This window comes from Protopterus annectens, chromosome 4.part0 (genome assembly GCF_019279795.1).
Source record: "Protopterus annectens isolate FY-2018-M chromosome 4.part0, PAN1.0, whole genome shotgun sequence".
NCBI lineage: Eukaryota > Metazoa > Chordata > Ceratodontiformes > Protopteridae > Protopterus > Protopterus annectens.
The window spans coordinates 738,882,121-738,903,849 of record NC_056733.1 but is presented as its reverse complement, the minus strand read 5'-3'; the positions used below and the strand labels follow the sequence as shown (position 1 = coordinate 738,903,849).

At 38.7% G+C, this 21,729-nt stretch overlaps 1 protein-coding gene across 2 annotated transcripts in view; it reads left to right on the top strand.

The window, feature by feature from the left end:
* The window catches only part of GNB1L (G protein subunit beta 1 like), a 739,619-nt gene that overhangs the window by 320,869 nt on the left and 397,021 nt on the right, over positions 1-21,729 (top strand). For both annotated transcript variants that reach the window (XM_044068696.1, XM_044068697.1), the window contains exon 3: positions 4,205-4,330. In XM_044068696.1, coding sequence (XP_043924631.1) covers positions 4,205-4,330 — 126 coding nt within the window. The remainder of the gene's footprint in view (positions 1-4,204; positions 4,331-21,729) is intronic.

Below are 21,729 nucleotides of genomic sequence, written 5' to 3'. Positions count from 1 at the left end.
CCTTCATAGGCGCAAATCTAGACACAGTCTACATGTCTGCGAGACTAACAGATCAAAGAATAGCAGACATACGCAAAATGGTCTCCCTTCTCTTCCACAGCAACAGAGTCAAAGCCAGGTTAGTTCTGAAAGTACTGGGGATTATGGTGGCTGCTATCCCTCTTCTTCTATTAGCCAGATTCCACATGAGAATCCTTCAATGGATGCTCTTCACACAATGGTCATACCAGCAACATCCGATGTCCCACACCATTATGATTACGCAAGCATGCAAGAATCATCTTCTTTGGTGGATGTCTTCCCCTCAGCTCTCTCTGGGAAGACCCTTTGTTTCTTCCCCTCCGGTTGCTACTCTGACAACGGACGCCTCCCTGATTGGGTGGGGGGGGCATTATCAGGGCAGAACTGTCCAGGGCATATGGCAACCAGATGAATGCCACTTGCATATAAATGTTCTAGAGATGAGAGCAGTGCTTTTAGCGTTGCAAGCCCTTCAAGACTCTCTTCCCTTGGGAACGATAGCAATCCAGACGGACAATATGTCTGTAGTGTGGTATATCAACAAACAAGGCGGAACCAGGTCCTATCCCCTATGTCGAGAAGCACTCAGACTGTGGCAATGGGCGATTTCTTCTCAGCGGTTTCTGATAGCAACGCACATCCCCGGGAAGTCCAATCAAATCGCGGACAAGTTGAGCAGAGCTATCCTCATGCCTCACGAGTGGTCTCTGAAAGATTCTAAGGTGGAGAAAATTTTTCTCAAGTGGGGTCAGCCTTGCTGCGACCTTTTTGCTACTCCCCAAAACAGCAAGTGCAGAGATTATTTCACCCTATTCCCGTTACCAGGCCAGTCCAGCAGAGACGCTCTAGTCCAAGTTTGGCCCCGGGGACTTCTGTATGCATTTCCTCCCTTCCCACTAATCTCTCAAGTGATACAGAAAGCTATCGCTCAGAAGGCCTCTCTGATCCTCATTGCTCTTTACTGGCCTCAACAGGTTTGGTTCCCCTTTCTACATCAATTTCTGTTGGAGCAACCTTGGCATCTGGACCTAGTTCCAGATCTTTTGATCCATCAATCGGGTCAGTTACATCACTCCCTTCCCTCTCTGAACCTCACTGCTTGGTTCCTCCAATTCCAACCTTAGCCAGGCTTGCTCAAATATCTCAATCTGTTCGAGATATTTTGATAGCTTCCCACAAATCTTCCACTCGGAAGATTTATCTTAGTAAGTGGAAACGTTTCGCCTATTGGGCTCAAGGAAGGGACATAGATCCTTTCACTGCTTCCATCCAGATAGTCCTTGATTTTCTAGCTGAACTCTTCCATGCAGGTTCATCTCCTTCTACTCTTAAAGTTCAATTGGCAGCTATTTCTAACTTTCATGTGGGCATTTCAGATTCTGCCATCATGTCTCACAGGCTTTGCAAAGCTTTTTTTGAAGGGAGTTTTTCTTCTCAGACCTCCTATAAGAAATCCTCCTCCTTCTTGGGACCTTAATTTAGTTCTCACATCTTTGATTCTTCCCCCTTTCGAACCTGCAGCTTCCTGTTCATTGAAATTGCTATCCTGGAAGACTCTCTTTCTGGTAGCCATTACTTCAGCTAGAAGGGTCTCAGAACTTCATGCACTCAGCAGTCGACCTCCGTATCTATTGTTTCATAAAGACAGAGTATCCTTACGAACCAATCCATCCTTTTTACCTAAAGTAGCCTCTGCATCTAACCTAAATCAAACCATTGACCTCCCTGTGTTTTTTCCTAACTTTTCTAACAGGTCTGAACAAAAATTGCATTGGTTAGATGTTCATCGTCAGTTAAGGTATTATTTGGATAGAACCAAACAGATCAGGAAAACTGACCAATTGTTTGTCTCTTATGCAGAAGGCAGAAAGGGACTTTCAGTTTCGAAGGTATCACTCTCCAGATGGCTAACATCTCTGATTTCCTTTGTTTACGAAATTAGACACCAAAAGCTGCCTAGCAAACCTAAGGCCCACTCCACCAGAGCTTTGGCTACTTCTATAGCCTTCCAAGACAGACTGCCTATTGACACCATTTGTGCAGCGGCTACTTGGGCTACTCCTCACACTTTCATTTCTCATTATAAGTTGGATTTAGCTTCTAGACATAGAGCTAACTTTGGTTCCACTGTTCTCAAGAGTCTGTTCCGATAGGCCACCCGGGACAAGGTGCTAGGGACGCGGTCCCATCCAGCAAGAATGAAGGCGAGATGGACAACTTAACATATAGAAGTTATGTTCTTACCATAACGTTCCATGTTAGTTGTCTTCTTCTCGCCTTCTTTCTTGCGTCCCACCCTCCTTCCCCCTAGCCTGGACAGACCTAGAGGAGTTTGATTGTGACCTCTTTTTCTACCACCTCTATTGTATATAGGTATATGCAATACTTTGCATATATTCCTTTCATCAGGTTTCAGGTCATCTTCTTCCCTTCCTTTTATAGAGGTGGGTTTTTCCCTTTTTTCCAGTGGTTCTGGAGTTACTTTTTGGCTGGGCCTAGCTTACAAACGAGATCTGAGGTAATACCGCCTAGCATTGTGGGATATAAGGGGAGCCTCGAGCCGGTGGAACCAACTCTCGAGCTTTTAGAGTGGCCGAGTCGGAGCCGAGGTCGGCTCTGAACCCATCCAGCAAGAAAGAAGGCGAGAAGAAGACAACTAACATGGAACGTTATGGTAAGAACATAACTTCTATTTTCTGGTGGCAGGTTAATTTATAAAGAACTATATAGAGCCTTCCACAAAGCAGTCCTCTGTGGTTAAGGTGGTTTCTGGATTTACCCTGAGCCAATCTGTTCTGCTTCCTGTTTTCTGTCCTAAGCAGAGAAGTAAAGAGGAAAGAATTTTCCATCTCATTGGTTTCCTTAGGGTCCTAAGTATGTTGTTATCTGTAAACGACAAAACTTAGTAGGGCAAACTCATCGGTTGCTTCTTTCATTCTCCTGTTGAGAAATGCACCCTTTTGGAGCTGTCCGTTAATTCCATTGTTTTTCTGTGATAAATACAGTAAAACTTCATCTCAAGAGGTTATAAAACTTCATCTCGAGAGGTTAAGGCCGATTGTGTCATTTTAACAGCTGCCATTGCAGTCGTCTTCTTTCATTTGTCCACCCAGAGTATCTGTGGAGCTGTCACATGTTCACTCATTCACACATGTACAAATCATTACAAACTGGATGTCCATTCCAGGGGCAGAATAGGTTTTGTGACTGTAGTACTCCAGCTTATAAGCTTCATTGCTTTGTAATCTTCCATATGTATATATATTTAATTGTGTAGCAATGATTCACATGACGTTCTTAAAACATTTGTGTGATAGCTCATCGTAATAGTAAATGTGCAAATATTAAAATATTTGCTACAGAATTTGCTTTTAAGTGACTGGAGGTTAGGATTGAAGGCTGGACCCTGGAACTACAGGTCAGCTATTTAAGTGAGGCAGTACATAACAGATCTCTCTACCTACAGCATACAGTATTAGAGCTACAGTAATTCAGTCCCTCTCTAGACTGCAAGAATGCATAGTTGTTCACTTAACATTCTTTTCAGCAGTACTGTGTCTTTCTTTGGAACCTTTTATAGTCTGTTTGCCCTTTCATGATCATCAGAGGCAGAACGTTGTGTAGCTGAAAGTCTATATTTTATGTATGATTTCTGTGGATTTCCATTCCTGGATTAGGGCTGCTTTTGTATCTACAGTACTTCAGTGCCTGCTGTAGCCATCAGATTAAATCCATAATCATGGTCCTGCACTGTTTGGTAATATTCCATTCATATTGTGAATGCATTGCAGCAATGATCCCCCATATTGAGTGTAGTACATCATGAGGGGATCCTCACCTTAACGGTAGGTGTTTGAATAGAAGAGTACACGCTCCCATTTTTCTTCTCACTTTTTCTTGAGCGGTTAGGTGTTTGTTTATTTATGGGCTCTTCATTTATTTTCAGAGCTGATAGCACTTTCTGTATTTTTTCTGAAGATTTAGTTTTATGTTTTCCTTCTGGAGGTGGTTACAGGGGTGTGTGTATGCGCGCTTGTGTGCGTGTGTGTGTGTGTGTGTGTGCTGTACTTTCTCTGTTAAACTTACAGATACAGTATACTGGAATGTTTAGCCTTTAGTTTGACAGATAGTATGTAGACAAAAATACAGATTCAAAAGAATTGATTTTGTCTCACCACTTTAGATCAGAAAATGGACTGATCCATGTCTGGAATCTCAAGACTCATCGAGCAGGTACCAAATTGGATGGGCATAATGGAAAGTCAGTGTTATGGGTTGAAGCCCTACAAAGAGGAAACACAATTCTCAGGTTAGTGTACTTCTGGAATGTCAAATATAATACCTTTTATGCTATACAGGACAATGTTAGTCAGTAGACCTTTACTTGTTTTGGAGATCCTTTCAGCTGGTGCTGCTCTCTGACAATGGCTTTCAAGCAATCTTATTACCTGGTCTTCTTTCTGGATCTTCCCAACAATTCTAGTATGGAGAAAACCACAGAGAGGAGCCAGAGTTCATTTTCTTTAGTTCTTTCTTGTAACAGTTTGTGTAGCAGGAATATAGGACAACCTGATTCTTTTTCTAACACCTAGTTTAATTGTGTGTTGTTTTGATACTTTAGGTGGCAACTTCTAAAAAAAAGCCAACAAATCCTAATGTTGTTGTCTTGGAAGAGCAAAAATAGCTATACATGATTCTTACCCCCTCCCTTTTCGCACATCATTAGACAGTGTTCCCTCTTTTTCTGTCTGTTTGACATTATTGATTTTGGTTGTATTTTGATTTTGTATTATTGCTTATTAACTGTTCAGTTGTTTTGTTTCTTCATACTTTTATCTTTGTTACTTTTCTTTTTAAAAAAAAAACATTTATTAAAGGAGCACTTAAAGATAGGATACCTTTTACTGTTCTGGCATCAGTTTACATGCACTGAGACCTACCTAACTTTCCTTGTTAGTAGCCATTTCAAAGCTGTAATCCCCATTAAAGGCATTGTCAGTGGATTCTCCGATCTCCGAGAAGCTTAAGAATGTAAACAATTCCGAAGTTCATTTGCCTGAATCATTCTCTTTGCAGTGCCTCTAGAACTCTGAAGGCGATTTCTCCAACTCCTTAATTTTCAGAGAAAGAAGCAATCAGGTCAGTGGTGGACTGTGTAGTATCGTCATTTTCCTTAGTTTGTGTACCTTCGGGAATTCATCCCTGTTCAGGATCCAGCTTTCCCTCTCAGAAATTAGAGGCTCAGTTGACCTCTTTAAATGACTAAGGGAAATAATGAGGTTTATTGATGTCACAGACAAGACTGCAAAAAATTATTGAAATATTTGAGTTCTTTCACAAAGCCTTTACATACTCCTTGTATTACTAATCCTAAAAGGAAGTTCTTAAAGAAGCTAGTGAGAAGCCAGAGAAAGTTCATTTACATCACAAAGTAGGTGAGGTATTTTTTTTCTTATACAGCATCTGTAATCAGTAACATCTGGGGCAGCCCAAGAGAGGTTGAAAATGCAAAAGCACCAATGGCCTACCTCATGATAGTGAGTCTAGGATGATAAGTACTGGAGGCAGAAATTTATCCTGGGGTCTAAGAGTGACAAAATCATCTGGTCTATATGGCTGCATATTCTTCTGTGTCCTTTTATTTATATATATATATATATATGTACTAAACTTACAACTGAAGACACATTATTAACTGTGACAGATGCTGTCTTATTAGTACCAGATGTAAGCCATAGTTTCTGGCAGGTTAAGCTAGGTGAAGCAAGCTCGAAATTGTGCATATCTATATAACCTTAAGAATATGCATATTCCTTATCCTTTGGAATACTTCAGATATTGATGAAATACCAAACAAAGAGCTTTGGAACAGATTATTAAATGCTTGTAGGATGTTGGTAACATAATTTAATATCTTTAGTAGTGTGTTGGGGTGGTCAGACACAAGAATAGCATGGCAAGAGACTGATAACTGTTCAACAGACTAGGGGAACATAATTTCAAATTAAATAGGAACAAATGTAAAATGATTCATGTTAATTATCTTGAGAGCCCCAGTGTTAAATAGTGGTGACTCACACACACAATTCTGAAAGCTCTTCTTACTGAAAATACATCACTTTGATCACATACAAAGGTTGAAAGTACACTGAAATTTAAATTAGCCAGCTAAGATTAGCATACAGTTTGTTTGTGTAGTCCCGTTGTACCCCCACACCCTCTTACATATTGCTTAATAGTCACAGAGCTGCAGGGAAGTGTGCAACACCATTAACTCTGCTGCTCACAAATAGCATAGTTTGTTTTCGTATAACTGGCTCTTTTGTACTTTTACACAGAAAAGCTTCAACACAGAGGGGCTCTGTTGCCTACACTTCACACTGTAGTTGAAATCATAACTGGTTTCCACTTTAAAATAAGAGTGAAAAGCCTGAAATACATTGGTGATGGTACAACATTAAAGAAACTGTAACCTGATGCTAAAAAACAACAGTTGTACAGATGCCAAAACAAAAAGCCAAGCAGGTATTACACAGCTTGCTAGGAATAATGCACTATATTTTATAGGCTCATAGATTATTACTTTCTCAGCTAGAGCATCTTCTGCGTGGAGACATGCGTGAATGGGCATACCTTCGTTGAAGGTTGTACGTCAGGGCTAGTAACTCGGTACATAAAAATCAACTACCAATCATTAGCGGACCGGAGTTCCGCTGTGGAGACCCCTAACCGGGAAAAGCCGAAAGACACAACAACAACATAGATTATTACTAGGTTAGTGACCACGGGGGGGGGGGGCTATTTAAACATATCCATGTTTCCCAAATGTATCTGACAAGTTTGGATCCCCTAGGGTTATTTTAATGGGTATGTGTTGACTTGGGCATGCAAACATTTACATGCTGTCTCTATATACTAGAGATGTAGGTGCCAGGCCAGAGGTAAATTTCTGATTTCCCATCCATTCATCTACTGGCTCAGGGTACACTTGAATTGGGTTAGGGAAGAACTCTGCTTCACTCCCAGAGAAGGGGTGGTCTTTGAGACATATACATGTCCGTTTATCATGTCCTGTGCATGTTGCAGATGAGGTTTAGGTCTCTAGATCAGGTAATTTGTTGTTATTTATTTTGGAGATGTTCATCAGATCTGCCAAAGTTGGATCAGTGTTTATTTTGCTGCATTGATTTTGATATTTTTTCTGCTGTGCTTATGGAGATATTTCTAAGGTCAGTGAGGTCCTTAGAAAATACCACCAAAATGTGCCTGTATAGTTTAGGTTCGGTTAATGGACTGTCACCTTTATTTCCTTATATGCTTTTGTGAGAGACATCAGGTGTTTTATAAACAAGTTGCTCTGTTTAATAAGGCTTTACTTAACAGCAACAAAATAATGCTGCTTGCTTTAGTCCAATGGATGTCCACTCCTTCTCCCACAGGGGAGCATTTCTCTCATGGTTCTTGGAAGCATACACACAAAGCACCATAGAAAGATAGATAAGCCCAAAACCTTTTTGAAAGATTCTGATCACATCAAGTATGAATTATTAGTGACCATGTACTTCATGGGCCTAAGGCCCAAGCTCTGATAAGCAGAGTTGTCCACCTCCTGCATCTGTTTCTTCCACTTCCTTGACTGTAATTTTCCCTTTGGAGGTCAGCAGTGGCATAGCAGTCTTGCAGCATAACCAGGCATTGCAGACTGGTGCCAGTTGTCAGCCCTTGTTTAAGGGCTGTCCTATGTCAGTTAACACTAGAGAATGCCCCCATACCCTTAGTAACTCTACTGCTTGTGCCAGTGAAACCAATATTCTTTCTAAAAGACCATGTTTATGAAAGTTAAAAAAAAAAACAAGCTGACCAAGTGCCTGGCCTTGTTACTCTTGAAACAGACATCCAGCATGGACCCCCTCCCCCAGCAAGTGCCCTGGCCTCAGCCATTTTTTATTATATCTTATTTGCCAAAAAACATGGAGCAGCATTGTAAAGGGCGCATGTTTTAGCAACACCCCACTCCCCAGAGGATATTTCAACTTTTGGTATGATTCCTGTCAGCAAAAGAATAAGAGAGCCTTTCCAGAAATGGTCTCCTCAGACATTCAAGAAGAGAAGGATCTCACCTACTCTAGTAATCTGTTTTCACCCCTGGACTACAGTGTGGATGAATAAGAGCCACATTTATTTAGTTCTTCCCTGTGAGTGTCTCTTCTGTAGAGACCATCAATTAAATGTGAGAACATTTAAAATGGGGAGAGAAGTATTGCTAACAAGCGGTATCTAGAATTGCAGAATATTGAGGATCCTAAGCCAGTGGCATTTCTTTATTCTGTCAGGCATTCAGTTATTTTTTGATAATGTTTTGCTGATTGAGGAAATTCAGGTATCTCTTTAAAAACTCTGTTCCATGCCATGCAGTTATTTCCCTGGATGATACTAACGGTGCACGTTGCTGCTTATGAGTAATGCTTTCTCCAACAGCAGTGATATTTAGATTGGGTTTGGCAAGAAAGTACACTCATCTACCACTGTGGGAGTAAGGGCTATAAGCTGCCCAAGCCATAATCTTCAGTACAAAGCAGATATCTTTTGATAAATTGAAGGTATAATAGAAGAGAGTGCTGGGAGATATACAGGGTGGATCCCTGAAACTGACTGCTATGAAGGACAGTAAACATGCAGTTAAATGTATCAGTGACACTGTAGAGAGTGAGCCAGTGCATCTGACCATGGCAAAATGATTAGAAGACGTGCATGGCTGAGAATCTAGTCTTGCCAGATGACATAAAAAGACCACTCAGTAAGCCTTTGCACAAGGATCTCTCCTTTGCCCCCCCCCCCTCACAAAGTGCTCAAATGACTGAATGAAAAGGGTTATACCATGCCAGTAGTGAAACAGGTACAGATCAAGAAATTTCATGACAGACAGTGTCTTGTTATATGAAGGAATTTGGAGTTAGACAATTTAAGCAGACAGAGGTAATTGCAAAAGGCCAGGGAAATGTTGCAGGGGGAGTTATTCCCCCTCCTGCCAAGATGATCTTCCCAGTTTTAACTATATATCCCCTTCTCTATTATCCCTCTTTCCTCTACTGTCCAGCTTCTATGAGAAAGATTGTCTGTCTTCAGAAAGTGTTGATTCAACTGAACCATGACTTTGGGTAGAAGTGCTTGCATCACGATACAAAACTGAATTTAGAGCTTCTTCTTGTTCACAGAAAGTCCTCCATTTCACCCAAGACCAGTTTCCTTAGCAAGTCCTGTGTTAGGCTTGTTCCTTTTCTTTAGCAGCAGTAGAAAGTTTCCCCTCTAACAGTGTGGGAACCAGGGTTTTATTCAAGAGTGTTGCTGTTTCTGGGATTGATAAACCTGGGAGATCCATTCTGCACCTGTCCAGTCTAAACAGGTTTCTCCATGTGAAGACATTAAATATGTTAGCATAACAGTCCTCCTTCCTCTGCTTATGCAGGATATGATCATGATCACTTTAGATGTAAAGGGCACCTATCTTCTTGTCCCCAAGTCTGTATTAGAACCAACGTATTTCCAGTTTACCTCCTTGCTATTTGGGCTGTCCACTTCTCTCATTTTATTTACCAAATGCTTAGCATTGGTCTTTTCCCATCTCAGACTGGAAATAATTCATATTTGCCCATACTTGCTTGACTGATTCATACAGGCCAGTTCCCAAGAGGAGCTAATGAAGGTCCTAAATTATACCACCACATGCCTGATCAAGCTGGATATTTCCATCAGCTGTCTAAAGTCCAGTCTTTCCCCAAATAACAGATCTTTTTGGGGGTACTTTTAGGCACAAAAGGATAGACTTTGTCTCCCACCAGAAAACATCTCTCTGGTGCAGCCTGCTTTCTTTTAAGCAGTAGAAAAAGACTTGCATGAAAGCAGGGTTTATTGTCCGTTCATTTGGTTACATGACAGCCTCTTTTTTCATGTTCCCCTAGCCAGGCTGTGCATGTGAAAGATCCAGTGGTTTCTGAGGAACTTATGGCAACAACATCTTTACCTCCTGGAAGGGGTATAGTACCAATAATGCCTTCGTTAGAAGCACAGACCATCCCAGACATGCCATTCATAGCTGTTCAGGAGTCCCAAACCCTGATCATGGATGTTTCAGGCTTTGCTTACTGCACTGGTGTAGGAGCCCTGAAGACTCAAATAAGATGTAAAATCTAGGGCAGAACCAAATACATCATTTTAAGGAGATGATAGCATTTATATATACACTACAGCTATTCAAGGTGACATGAAAGTCCAAAGTCTTCAAAGTATTAATAGAAAACATCACATTTTTATAGAAAACAGAAGCAGGAAATTAACTCATATCAGCTTTGCATACTGGTGATTTTAGCCTGGAAATCTAGCCACTTAGCAGAAACTACATCTGCATGCCTCTTATATTCCTCAAATGACCACGCCAGAGCATACCAACTAAGCAGGTTTACCCCCACTCTCCAAGAATAGATGTTGGAGACCAAGATCTCCCTCAGAGTGACGCTAAAGTGGAGATGAACCTGTTTATTGCACTCCTTAATCACCATCTCAGCAAATTCTGCTGTGGGTACCCATGCAGGGAAACATGGATACTGAATGCTTTCTCAGTCCAGTGGAAGAAGGGCTCCTGTGCTCTACTATCCCTGCCTTTCTCTATTCCTTAGGGTCCTGCTTAAACCAAGAGAAATGAGAACATACCTCATTGTGATAGCCACCTTTTGGCCAAGGAAACTGTTTTTTTCTCCTCTGATGCAGTTAAGCAAAGAGGGACCTCTTATCTTCCAAATGCTTGCATGCAGTTAACCAGCAAGAGGAACCCTGATAAAACCAAACCTAAAGTGCCTCAAATTAACAGTCTGGAGGATAGAAACCTGATCTTTTGTGGGCAGTTGAAGACCCACAGAGACACTAGAAGGTCAGCAAGCTAATAACCATAATGTTTTACCTGCCAAAAATTCTGTAGAGGGTCAGATGGTGTTGTACATGAAACATATAGGTTTAATGGTCATGCTCATCAAAAGAAGTTGCATGCCATGTGGCACAATAGCGTTCTCAGTTTGAATCTCAGTACAGTGTGAATATATACCTCATGGAAGTTACAGCACAACTTATATGTCTATGTCTTATTTATTTCCAAGCCAAACACTGGATGGTATGCAGAAGTAGAGAAATGTGTGCCAGAACAAAAGAAATATATCAGGAGAATTGAAGAGATGTATTTCCTTTTAAGAGTTTGTGTCTGAAAACGCAAAGATAATTTACAGAGGAAAAAGTGGCTCAACTTCATACCCCTGGAATTCTTAAACTAAAAAAATTATGCTGAAAGCTGGAAGTTTTGAATCTAGAAATTGGAAATATTCCTTTCTGTAGCCATCTTTGGTGGTATAACATAATAAAGCATCGACTGTGGCCCAGGCAACCCGAGTTTGATTAATGGCTCAGGTGCTTGACAGCTGGCAGGGAGGGTGGCATGTCTGTCTTGGGGGAAGGCGTGAGTGCTAGTTGTGAGATGTAGCAACCCTTTTAATGAAGGGGCAGGCCTACAACCTATGGCACATGTATTGTTCACCCAACTGCCAATGGATTGAAGACTTCTGTGACTAGATGCACAGGAGCCATGTACTTATGTAGGGGAAGACATTATGGGCCTCGCTGTAATCATCATTGTAGGGGTACCATATAGACTTCACAGCTGCCTAAATGATGCCACTCATCAGACAGCTATTGCTCTATTGGATGTAGGAAATATTCTCACCACTAGGAAATGAATGGGCTGAAGTCTGATTGGAAGAGGTTTGATTGTTGGTGGAGGCAAAGAGCATGTGGAAAAAATGAATATTCCTGCCTGTGAGTGGATTAGCTAAGATGCGCTAAAGACTGTGATATGCACCATTCCTATATTTTGATTGGAAGGAAGCTATACAAATATTTAACTGTTTTAGTTTTCTTGGAAAAAGAAAGGGTAGCAGTACTCAAAGAAAATTTAGGAATTATTATGAGCCCAGACAGAATTTATAATTTAGTAGACATTTTTATTAGCTCACAGGGCTCTGCACTGATCATTGATGGTTGTTACTACTGAACTGAGGAGCAGATCCAAAAGACAGAATTTGTTGAGTTGATTCATTAATAAGAGTCAAGAATAATTTGTGCTATAAGAAATGATGAAAACTAGTGATAGGCTTTTAAGAGAAACAGATATGGCCTTTTGAAAGGCTGAAGATTTGCACAAAGCAAGAACAATTATTAGCACTTATTTGCATTTAACATGATGATTATGTACTTTAAATGGCATGATCTGTAGGAGTAGGTCATTCCATGTAATTCATAGGACTAAGACAATATGCATTAGGACCACTTGGCAGTCTGAACTTTCCCAGGTTGCATAGTACCTACATCCCATAATGTCCCATTTCTGAGATCAGGCAAGTTTGAAGTTACTATATTTTTGCCTGTCTGCCAATAAAAGTGGTTGCCAATGTGGTAGATTCTTGTAACTTTTACACTGTAAGGAAATGGATATTGTGGTTAAAACAGTATAGTCTTAGGGATCCCTGTCAGTTGATCGAGTTTTCAGAAAGTCGATATTCATATGGTCAAGATCATGTAATCAAATTTTTGAAAACTTGGAGCTTTTGAATGGAGATTGTGGTACAGTGCGGATCGGGAAATTTACCCTTTTCTTCTCTATAGTGCGATCTTGGATTTGGTGTATTTAATTTGCAGGGGGTATAGGGGGTGCAGGGGGGCTTGCCACCCTATAAAAATGTAAAAAAGGTAGACTGTAATTTGAATAAATGCTCTTACTTTTGTAGATCTCCATGTTATCAGTGTTGCAGGTGTTCTGTTTCACAGTAGTGAAGTATTCATTACTGTATTCCTCTTGTTACACTCACTGGCAACCTTAATACCTTCTGCTTTCCTGGAAGAAGCTGTAAGTTTTCTAGGAGAAATATACATGCCACTGCCTCTGCTATGGCTCATATGTCTGAAGAATCCTTCACAGACCTCCATTAAGTCTTTACAGCTCCTTCTCATGCCATCATTCTAAGCAAGATTCAGAACACTAAGCTTAGAGCCAGAAACATTCATGCTGTTGTTACCTGCACAAATCTGCACATCACTTTGCATCTCCACAGTATGGATCTTCTTAGCCACATGAGTTTCATAAGCATTACAGCACACCATATTTGGTCGATTAACTGATGTAACTGATTTTACAAAGCTATTTTATATTGAGCAAAATCTAGTCTATTGGCTGTAATTTGTGCTTTGAATATATAGGAAGAGTGCATGAATATTTGTATGTAGTATTAGGTAGGTGTAGTGATTTAAACTGTCATCTGTAAAAGGGTGCCTTATGTACCTTTGCCAAACTTAAATGTCATATTTCTATCTGTAACTACAAACTTTTCTGATTAAAAGTAACTGTCAGGAAAAACTTTGCTGCCTGTAGTCTGCTTTGTTTTTATATTACACGTCAACTGTGTCCACAGACATTTCTGTTTTATTCTGTTCTTTTGTATGTGCAGTATTTAAATCTTGCTGCACACATTTATTTCAGCTTTTGTAGATTTTTGTAAAATGATCCTGATCTCTACACCTTTCATATATGATTAATGCATTCACAGCATGCTTTGTTGTACTTGTAAGCCTATTGCTTGCACTAAGTATGGAAGCTGAATGTTTAATTAGGTGATTGTTTTGAAAAATATGCAGTCACCAGTAATATTGTATTTATTTTTATCTCTTTTATTTGTTTTGAGCTTTAAGTCTCACTCATTTCCATTCAGTAACTTTATTTTACATACTTTCAGCTCCTCAATTAAATGTTTAAACTGAGTATTTAAAAGTTCACTTCTCCTGCAAATATTTGTACTTTGTGCAAAGTCTAACCATTTTAACCATCTGCTTCTTTGTCTAGCTGATTGCTATTAGTATACCACACAGTTCTGTCTCTTATCAGGGAGTCATGCAAATTTCCAACTTCAGTCACATGAGCAATTATTGTCAAAAGCCTTGACCTCTAATAAAAAAAGTAAATATCTTAAATGTGGAAGGTTTTGCTTTGGCATACAGTATGCCTGAAACCTTTCTTATCAGTACTGGTAACTTGTCTTTTTCCTTTGAGGCCAAAGGTGTAAATTATCCTTCTTACTTCCTTGAATGTGACATTAAGGAACGTTGTACTTTTGACCTTTTCTGGCTTATATTCAGGTGTATTCACAGTGAGAAAATTTGTGACTCCTGAGTTTTAAACCAAAATTGTCATACAGCACCAATGTTGAGCCAAAATGAAGAGATATAGTAATGACGCATGATGATTTAGATTTATTTGTGAAAAATGCAAAATAAAATAAATGTCTGCAAGAGCAGGATTGGAAGTGTTTAGATTTTTTGGTGAAAAATGCAAAAAAAAAAAAAAGTGTCTGCAAGAGCAGGATTGGAAGTGTAAAATAAAAACAGCATGTTCATTTTCATAAATAAAAAATAAACTTGATGATTTTCCTTGTGATCATCATAAGAATATCATTGAGAAGAAAGTATTCACATTCTAAAGAAAAGTACTTCAGAAGTTCCAACAGCACAGTGAAACATGAAGGAAGCAGTTGGTGCTAAAAGTAACTCAATATCCGATGGCATGTAGTAGATTTGGAAAGATAAGTCACATGATTAGTGAATCAGGAGGCGTGTAATGTGATATGCATTCAACAGTGATATTGAACTGACCTCTCTGAGAGGTCACATGGCACACAGCACCACTTAATGGTATGGTGATTTGTTACCACTACTCAGAAACATTTGTGCTGCTGCTACTGCCCATTGTATCATTGCCGTTTATCCAATATGCACACATACTGTACATGTGTATTGGATACACACACATATACTGGACAGTGCATGCCTGTCTCTTTGACTCCTTCATCATCATTATCTTTAAGACTGTCATCTTCTTCCAGTGGCTGTCAAAAACAGTAAAAATGCAGGAAAATATAGGTGCTATCAGGAAATGTAAATGCGTAAAAATGAGTTAGCAAAGAAGTGGGCAGGGTGTATATGAGGATTCAAAGTCCCAGTCAGTCCAGCAATGGCCTAAAGATGCTGGCTGTGTCTAAACATACCTTTGTGAGCCCTTGTGTCTAGTTTCTATTTCTTCTGCTCGTGAAACAGTCAGTGCACTGTTTTGCAACTCCTGGGGATGTGCGGTGATATCCATTTTTTCTCAGGCCTTTTAAGAAAATTTGCCTTGCAGCCTGTCCCTTGTTCCCAAGCACCCATCACTGGCCAGCAAATGGTGCAGGAAATGAAAGAATACCATTCCTGTTCAAACTGCCCATGCGTTGTATTTAGGAACTTGCAGATCAGGGTTATCAAACAGGTATTTCAATCCTGAGTACGCAATTCATGCTAGTTAAGTGTCCTATTTCATTTTTTCAAACTTCCATCCCTTGGACATCTACCCTGGCCATAGTCCTATTCGGTTACAGAGTTTCACCAGGAATGTTTTGCAATACTGCAAAAAGCCAATGTCCCATTGTCACCTCATACTGAGCCCTCCACTGCAGGATACCTCATCTCCCTTGAAAAGGAGAAAATGTGTCTCACCTGAACAATCATCTGACTCTGACATCTGCAAAGAAGACAAACAAGGCCTTGTGACTCCGGTTAGCTCTATTCTCCCTTAGAGTATGATATGGAAGAAGAGTCTTTTTCCCCACCTGAGGATGCTTCTTTCAGAGATTCCCCAATTTTAATGAAAAAAACATTTTAAAAGATGAGCCAGAGACCTTGTGATGCTCGTGCACTGGCACAGTAATCAAGGAGCCTCAATCCTCACCACTAACACCAGTGAGGGGCGTCCACATTTGGAAGGATAACAAATACACACACAGTAAAGTACAGTTTCCCTTAAGAGTACACAAAGATCACAGTCAGTCTGGGGCTGGTTTCTCCCTTTCTCTCCAGATCCCCAATAAGACTTCCCACTGACACAGCTATAGGGTCCAGATCTCAGCCTAGTAGTCAAGCTAAAACCTCCAGCACCCTCTGTGTCCAACCAGTGCTTTGTGTCCCTGCCCAAATAGCTGACACACACACACACACACACACACACACACACACACACACACACACACACACACACACACACACACACACACACACACACACACACACACACACACACACACACACACACACACACACACACACACACACACACACACACACACAATTTGAAATAATAATTATATACAACCACACAGACACTCCTGGGGAAAGCTGGCACAGGTTCTGCAGCTATGCCCCTTCCTGCCAGTCTGTAAGGTAGTACCAGCTACAACCAACCATTAATATCAGCTACTAAAAAGGCCCTTACCAAAGGGTGTTCAATTATTACTGTGCAATATTATTATCTAAATAGTAAGTGCGACCCAGGGCTAAAGCTATTGGAGTGGCTTGGACAGTATCACTATATACGTGCAATGTACTCTAGAGCTTAAATTATCTCTACACAAAACAGCCACAGTTGAAAGGTTTAAAAATATTTAATAATAAATGATAAAAACACAAGACAATACTTCTTACTACACAGTGCTAGTCAGAGATCACAGGAAAATGCTTAAAATAATACAGTAGAATAGTTCTGACATCAATACAGAAAACAGCTAGACTAAACTTACTTTTTTCTATCTATATCTAAGTGCAATCACAGTTCTAAATAAACTTACATATAGAGCAAAGCAGAGTACTGGTGAGTTGTTTTCAGCTTTAGACAAAATCCAAAATGCTGTCCCTATGTCTCTGAGAAAGTCCTTTAAATTAATAATACATCCTGCTGACTCATTTTAGATTACATCATTCTTAACAGTTCTCTGGTTTCCCAGGCTAACAGAAACTCTACATTTATATTTCTTAGTAAGCTTGCACCTGGTCAAGAAACTACAGCAATTAAAGACATTATATATGTAAATTCTAGCAATTAACTCTGGTCTCAAAACAGTAGAAAGAATCTGCTGGTTCATACACCACGGCTCCGAGCCCTGAGATCAAGCAGTCGTAAAATGCTTGATTTATCAGCTTTCTTACAGTAGAGTGTACTGTTACAATTTTGCAGTTCAACATCCAATACAGTCTTCTCACATTTAAGAGAACAAGCCTAGGGCTTTTATTAATATTTACAAAGACATAGAATTACCTACAAAAGTCTATCTAGCTAGGCTGGCAGCCTTCACATATCTTCACATACCTCTCATATTTACATAGAGCATGCCTTTCACTCTTTGAGAAATCTAAACAAAGTGCAGTGTTTCTAAGGCATTTGAAGATATCTTTGAAAACACATAACTGGAATTTATGTTACGAACACTGGAAAAAATCCTTTAGATTTTTTGTGGAGTGGAAGGAAAGGCAAAATACCTATACAAAAATTCAGTGGCAGACCAGTGGTAATTTCTTTAGATGCTGTCTGGGCATCTGAAGCAGCTTATGCGAGTAACTTCCTTCCAAATGGGTAAAAAAAGATAATTGGTAGGCTTAACAATAAGTTATCACTTTGACTGCTGTAGGTATCAGAGTAATCAGTTGCCAGATGAATAACAACAAATCTTTTGTTAATGAAAATGTCAGTTTAGAAGGCATTTCAGAAGCATCCCTAAGATAAAGCCTGCTTAAGTTAATTCATACCATGACCATGGCAGGGAAACATATTATTGTGGTATGATTCCATAGATGTTTATACTAGGGCAGCTGTCAAAGTAAGTGTTCAGGAGACACATGGTTAGGGCCTCTTCCAAAAGCTGCAAAGAGACAAATCCTGAATACCTTTTCCAGGCAAAACACTGCTGTATAGTCCCTCTTCTCTGTAAGTATTAAAAAAGCCTGACAAAAATATAAGACTATGCAGAATGTGAAGTAGGTTTGTCACTCTCCAGACTATACTGCAGAAGGAATTTTTCTTTGGCATAGAGGCATTACTACATAAAATTAACAAATTTTGGGTAATTTAAGCAGAAGAATGCCTTCAAGAAAAGCTCATGCAGAGATGATAGAGGCAGAAGAAATGGTCCCCTCTTTCCCAAGATAATGTCCCCCCAGTATTGATTATCTTGTCATACCCCTTTATATATTCTACGAGGGGGACTTGCCCTGTACAGGGAACAGTGTTTCAGCTGACCTTAGAGTGAGAGTAGCAGGCTATCTTCACCGCTTTGTTACAAAAACAGGCCAATTTAATAAAATCCAGCAATCAGAAGCAGTTAAAAGTGGTCCAGATTTTTAAAAGTCACCACTAAGCTTTAAAATTAAAAACAAAAAATATGACATGACTTGGTCAATGAAAGAACTCTGATTTATTCATGTATAATGACTGCTTTTGTCCTCTAACTGGACTTCATCAAATCATCCAGGTGGCATAGAGGGTGTTTTATAGGTAGCCATAAAGTAATAATTAATCTTGTTTGGGGTGAATTTGGCATATAGGAGTTCAAATTTGCTGTCCTGTGAAATCTGCCATAAGCTGATGATGTACTTAACAAATACTGATACACCTTCACAATTACCAGTAGGTCTGAAGACATGATAGGTACTAAACTCAAGAATGGAAGAAGTGATGTCATTGTTTTGAAACCATGTTCATAGGTTTATATGTTAATACTAGGCTGTCTGCCCTAGTGGGCCATTTTGAGCCTAGCCAAATTTCCCATCCCAGAGTTAAGAATCAAACCCCACACTTTGTGTCTATGAGGTAAACACCATAACCCACAAGAAAACCAAAGGGAAGCCTTACAGGATCCAAAGGAAAAAAAACTTTTATTGTGATTAGCGCTTTCATCCAGTCAGTATGAACTTCATCAGATAATAAATCAGGTTTTTACAACCATCTCTATACACCATTAACCCATTTAGAATCAGTTATCATTAATTTACTATGAACACATTAAATAAAATAAACCTCCCTAACACATCTAAATACTCACATCAAACTACCTATAGAACCATATTTATAAACACAAGAAATAGAAATTAATAATAATTAAAATGGTTATTAAAACCTTTCAAAAAACATGTTTAAAAACTGACATATATTCACTATCCTAGTCAGATAAAAACTTGTATTAGCTGTAATGAACTACATTAGCTAATAACATTTTCACAAATAGTTCATCTATCTAATGCTTTAAGTCTGAGCATACAGTATATTGAAATATACTCATTCAGGCCTGGCCATGCTGATGCATTTAGTTTTAGCTGCCATAATAATTATTTTTTCTCCAATTGGAGACCAAACAGGGCGGTTCTTATATTTACCTGGATTTGATCTATTACCATATATTTAAAATTATGCTCAGGAAGTTCTAAGATATGCTTTGCTAAAGCATTAGTTTCCTTTTTATTGCTAATACAATATTCATGCTCATATATTCTATCCATGAATCTACACTCAGTTTTTCCTGTGTAGAAACAGGGGCAGTTTTGACATAAAGCTATATACACTATGAACTTGGAATCACAATTATACTTTCCCATCAAATATAATTTTTTACCCCTCACTAGAAAGTTGTCCCCATCAAAATTTTATTACAAAAATGGCACTTCCCACATTTAGACATCATCTTCCTTAAAGGTATTCTGGCTTCCTTGTTTATTCCTTCCAACATATTCTTAAAGTTGAAACCTTTTCTAAAAATCAAATGAGGTTTGTCTGCTATCTTGTTTCTTAAACTATTGTCATTAAAAAACAAAAAACAATTTTTAGTAAGAATCCAACTTACCCATTTGTGATCACTACTAAAAGTAGTGATGAATGCCATGGAGAAAAGTTGTTGTTCATTTTTGTTGTTATTATTCTGCTTTTCTTCCCTTATATTGCTTTCTAAAAAGGGTAATGTAGGTGTAAAAATACCTGCTTCTCTTTTTCTTTTTACATCCACAATAATTTTTTCCAACATTTCTGATGGATATGCCCTTTTCAAAAACATTTTTTTCAGATTGTTACATTCTAGGGAGAAATCTTCCTCTGTCGTCATCATCCTTGCTGCCCTCACCAGATGACCTTTCCCCACCAATCTTTTTTGGTGGTGAGGGTGAGAGCTAGTATAATGCAAGAATGTTTTTGAATATGTTGGTTTACGGTATATACTAGAAATATACTTCTTATTTAAGAAGTCTTTTTTAAGTAAAACATCTAGATATGCTATACCATCTTTACTATAGGTATACGTAAATTTCAAAAAACTAGTTGTCTCATTGATATATTTAAAAGATGAATTTAGTTCTAATTCAGTTCCTTTCCAGATGACACATATGTCATCTAGATACTTAGTATATAACATTTTATTACTAAATTCACTTTCCAAAATTAATCTATGCTCCCCAAAACAAAATCAAAGTTATGAAACCGGATAAGGGGGGGGGGGGTTAGTAGTAATGGACATTGTGGACTGTAATAACAAAATGTTTGAGATCTTAAATAGTAAGGCATATGTAGAAATTTCTATTAATGAGATGAATAAAGCTTTGAGGAGTATTTCAGTTCAGTTACAGGACTTACTTATAGAAAGGAGCATATCTTTAGAACAGTATAATTATTTTAACATGCTTGCACCCAGAACTCTCATAATTTTTGATGTCCCAAAACTACACAAAAATATAAAAAAATCCCCCCATGCGTCCCATTGTAAATGGGAGAAATTCAGTAACTGCAGGATGTGCTAAATTTCTAGACCACAAATTAAAAAAGTTTATAGAACAAGAAAAACAAATATGTAGGGATTCATGGGACTTTTTAGCAAGCATTAATAATCAGGAATATAGTGACAGTGATTTGTTGGTAACAATAGACATGAAAGATCTGTACACTGTTATAGCACAAGATGTGGGAGTCCAGTGAGTTATTGAATTTTTGCAGGGCAAGAGACTTAGCGAGCAAAAGCTTAATTTATGAGACATTGTTTGAATTAGTACTGAATAATAATTTTATATTTTTTGAAGGCAAGTTATATGCCCAAAAGACGGGAGTAGAAATGGGATTACCATGTGGGGCTGTGTTTGCAAACATCATTATGGCTTTTTGGGAGCATAAATTAATTTTGGAAAGTGAATTTAGTAATAAAATAAGATTATATACGAAGTACCTAGATGTCATATGTGTCATCTGGAAAGGAACTGAATTAGAACTAAATTAATTTTTTAAATATATCAATGAAGCAACTAGTTTTTTTAAATTTACGTATACCTATAGTAAAGATGGTATAGCATATCTAGATGTATTACTTAAAAAAAGACTTCTTAAATAGGAAGTATATTTCTAGTATGTGCCGTAAACCAAGATATGTGAACACATTCTTGCATTATACTAGCTCTCACCTGCACCACCAAAAAAGATTGGTGGTGAAAGGTCATCTGGTGAGGGCAGCAAGGATGATGACGACAGAGGAAGATTTCTCCCTAGAATGTAACTATCTGAAAAAAATGTTTCTGAAAAGGGCATATTCATCAGAAATGTTGAAAGAAATTATTGTGGAGGTAAAAAGAAAAAGCGAAGCCGGTATTTTTACACCTACATTACCCTTTTTAGAAAGCAATATAAGGGAAGAAAGGCAGAATAATAATAACAAAAATGAACTACAACTTTTCTCCGTGGCATTCATCACTACTTTTAGTAGTGATCACAAATAGGTAAGGTGGATTCTTAATAAA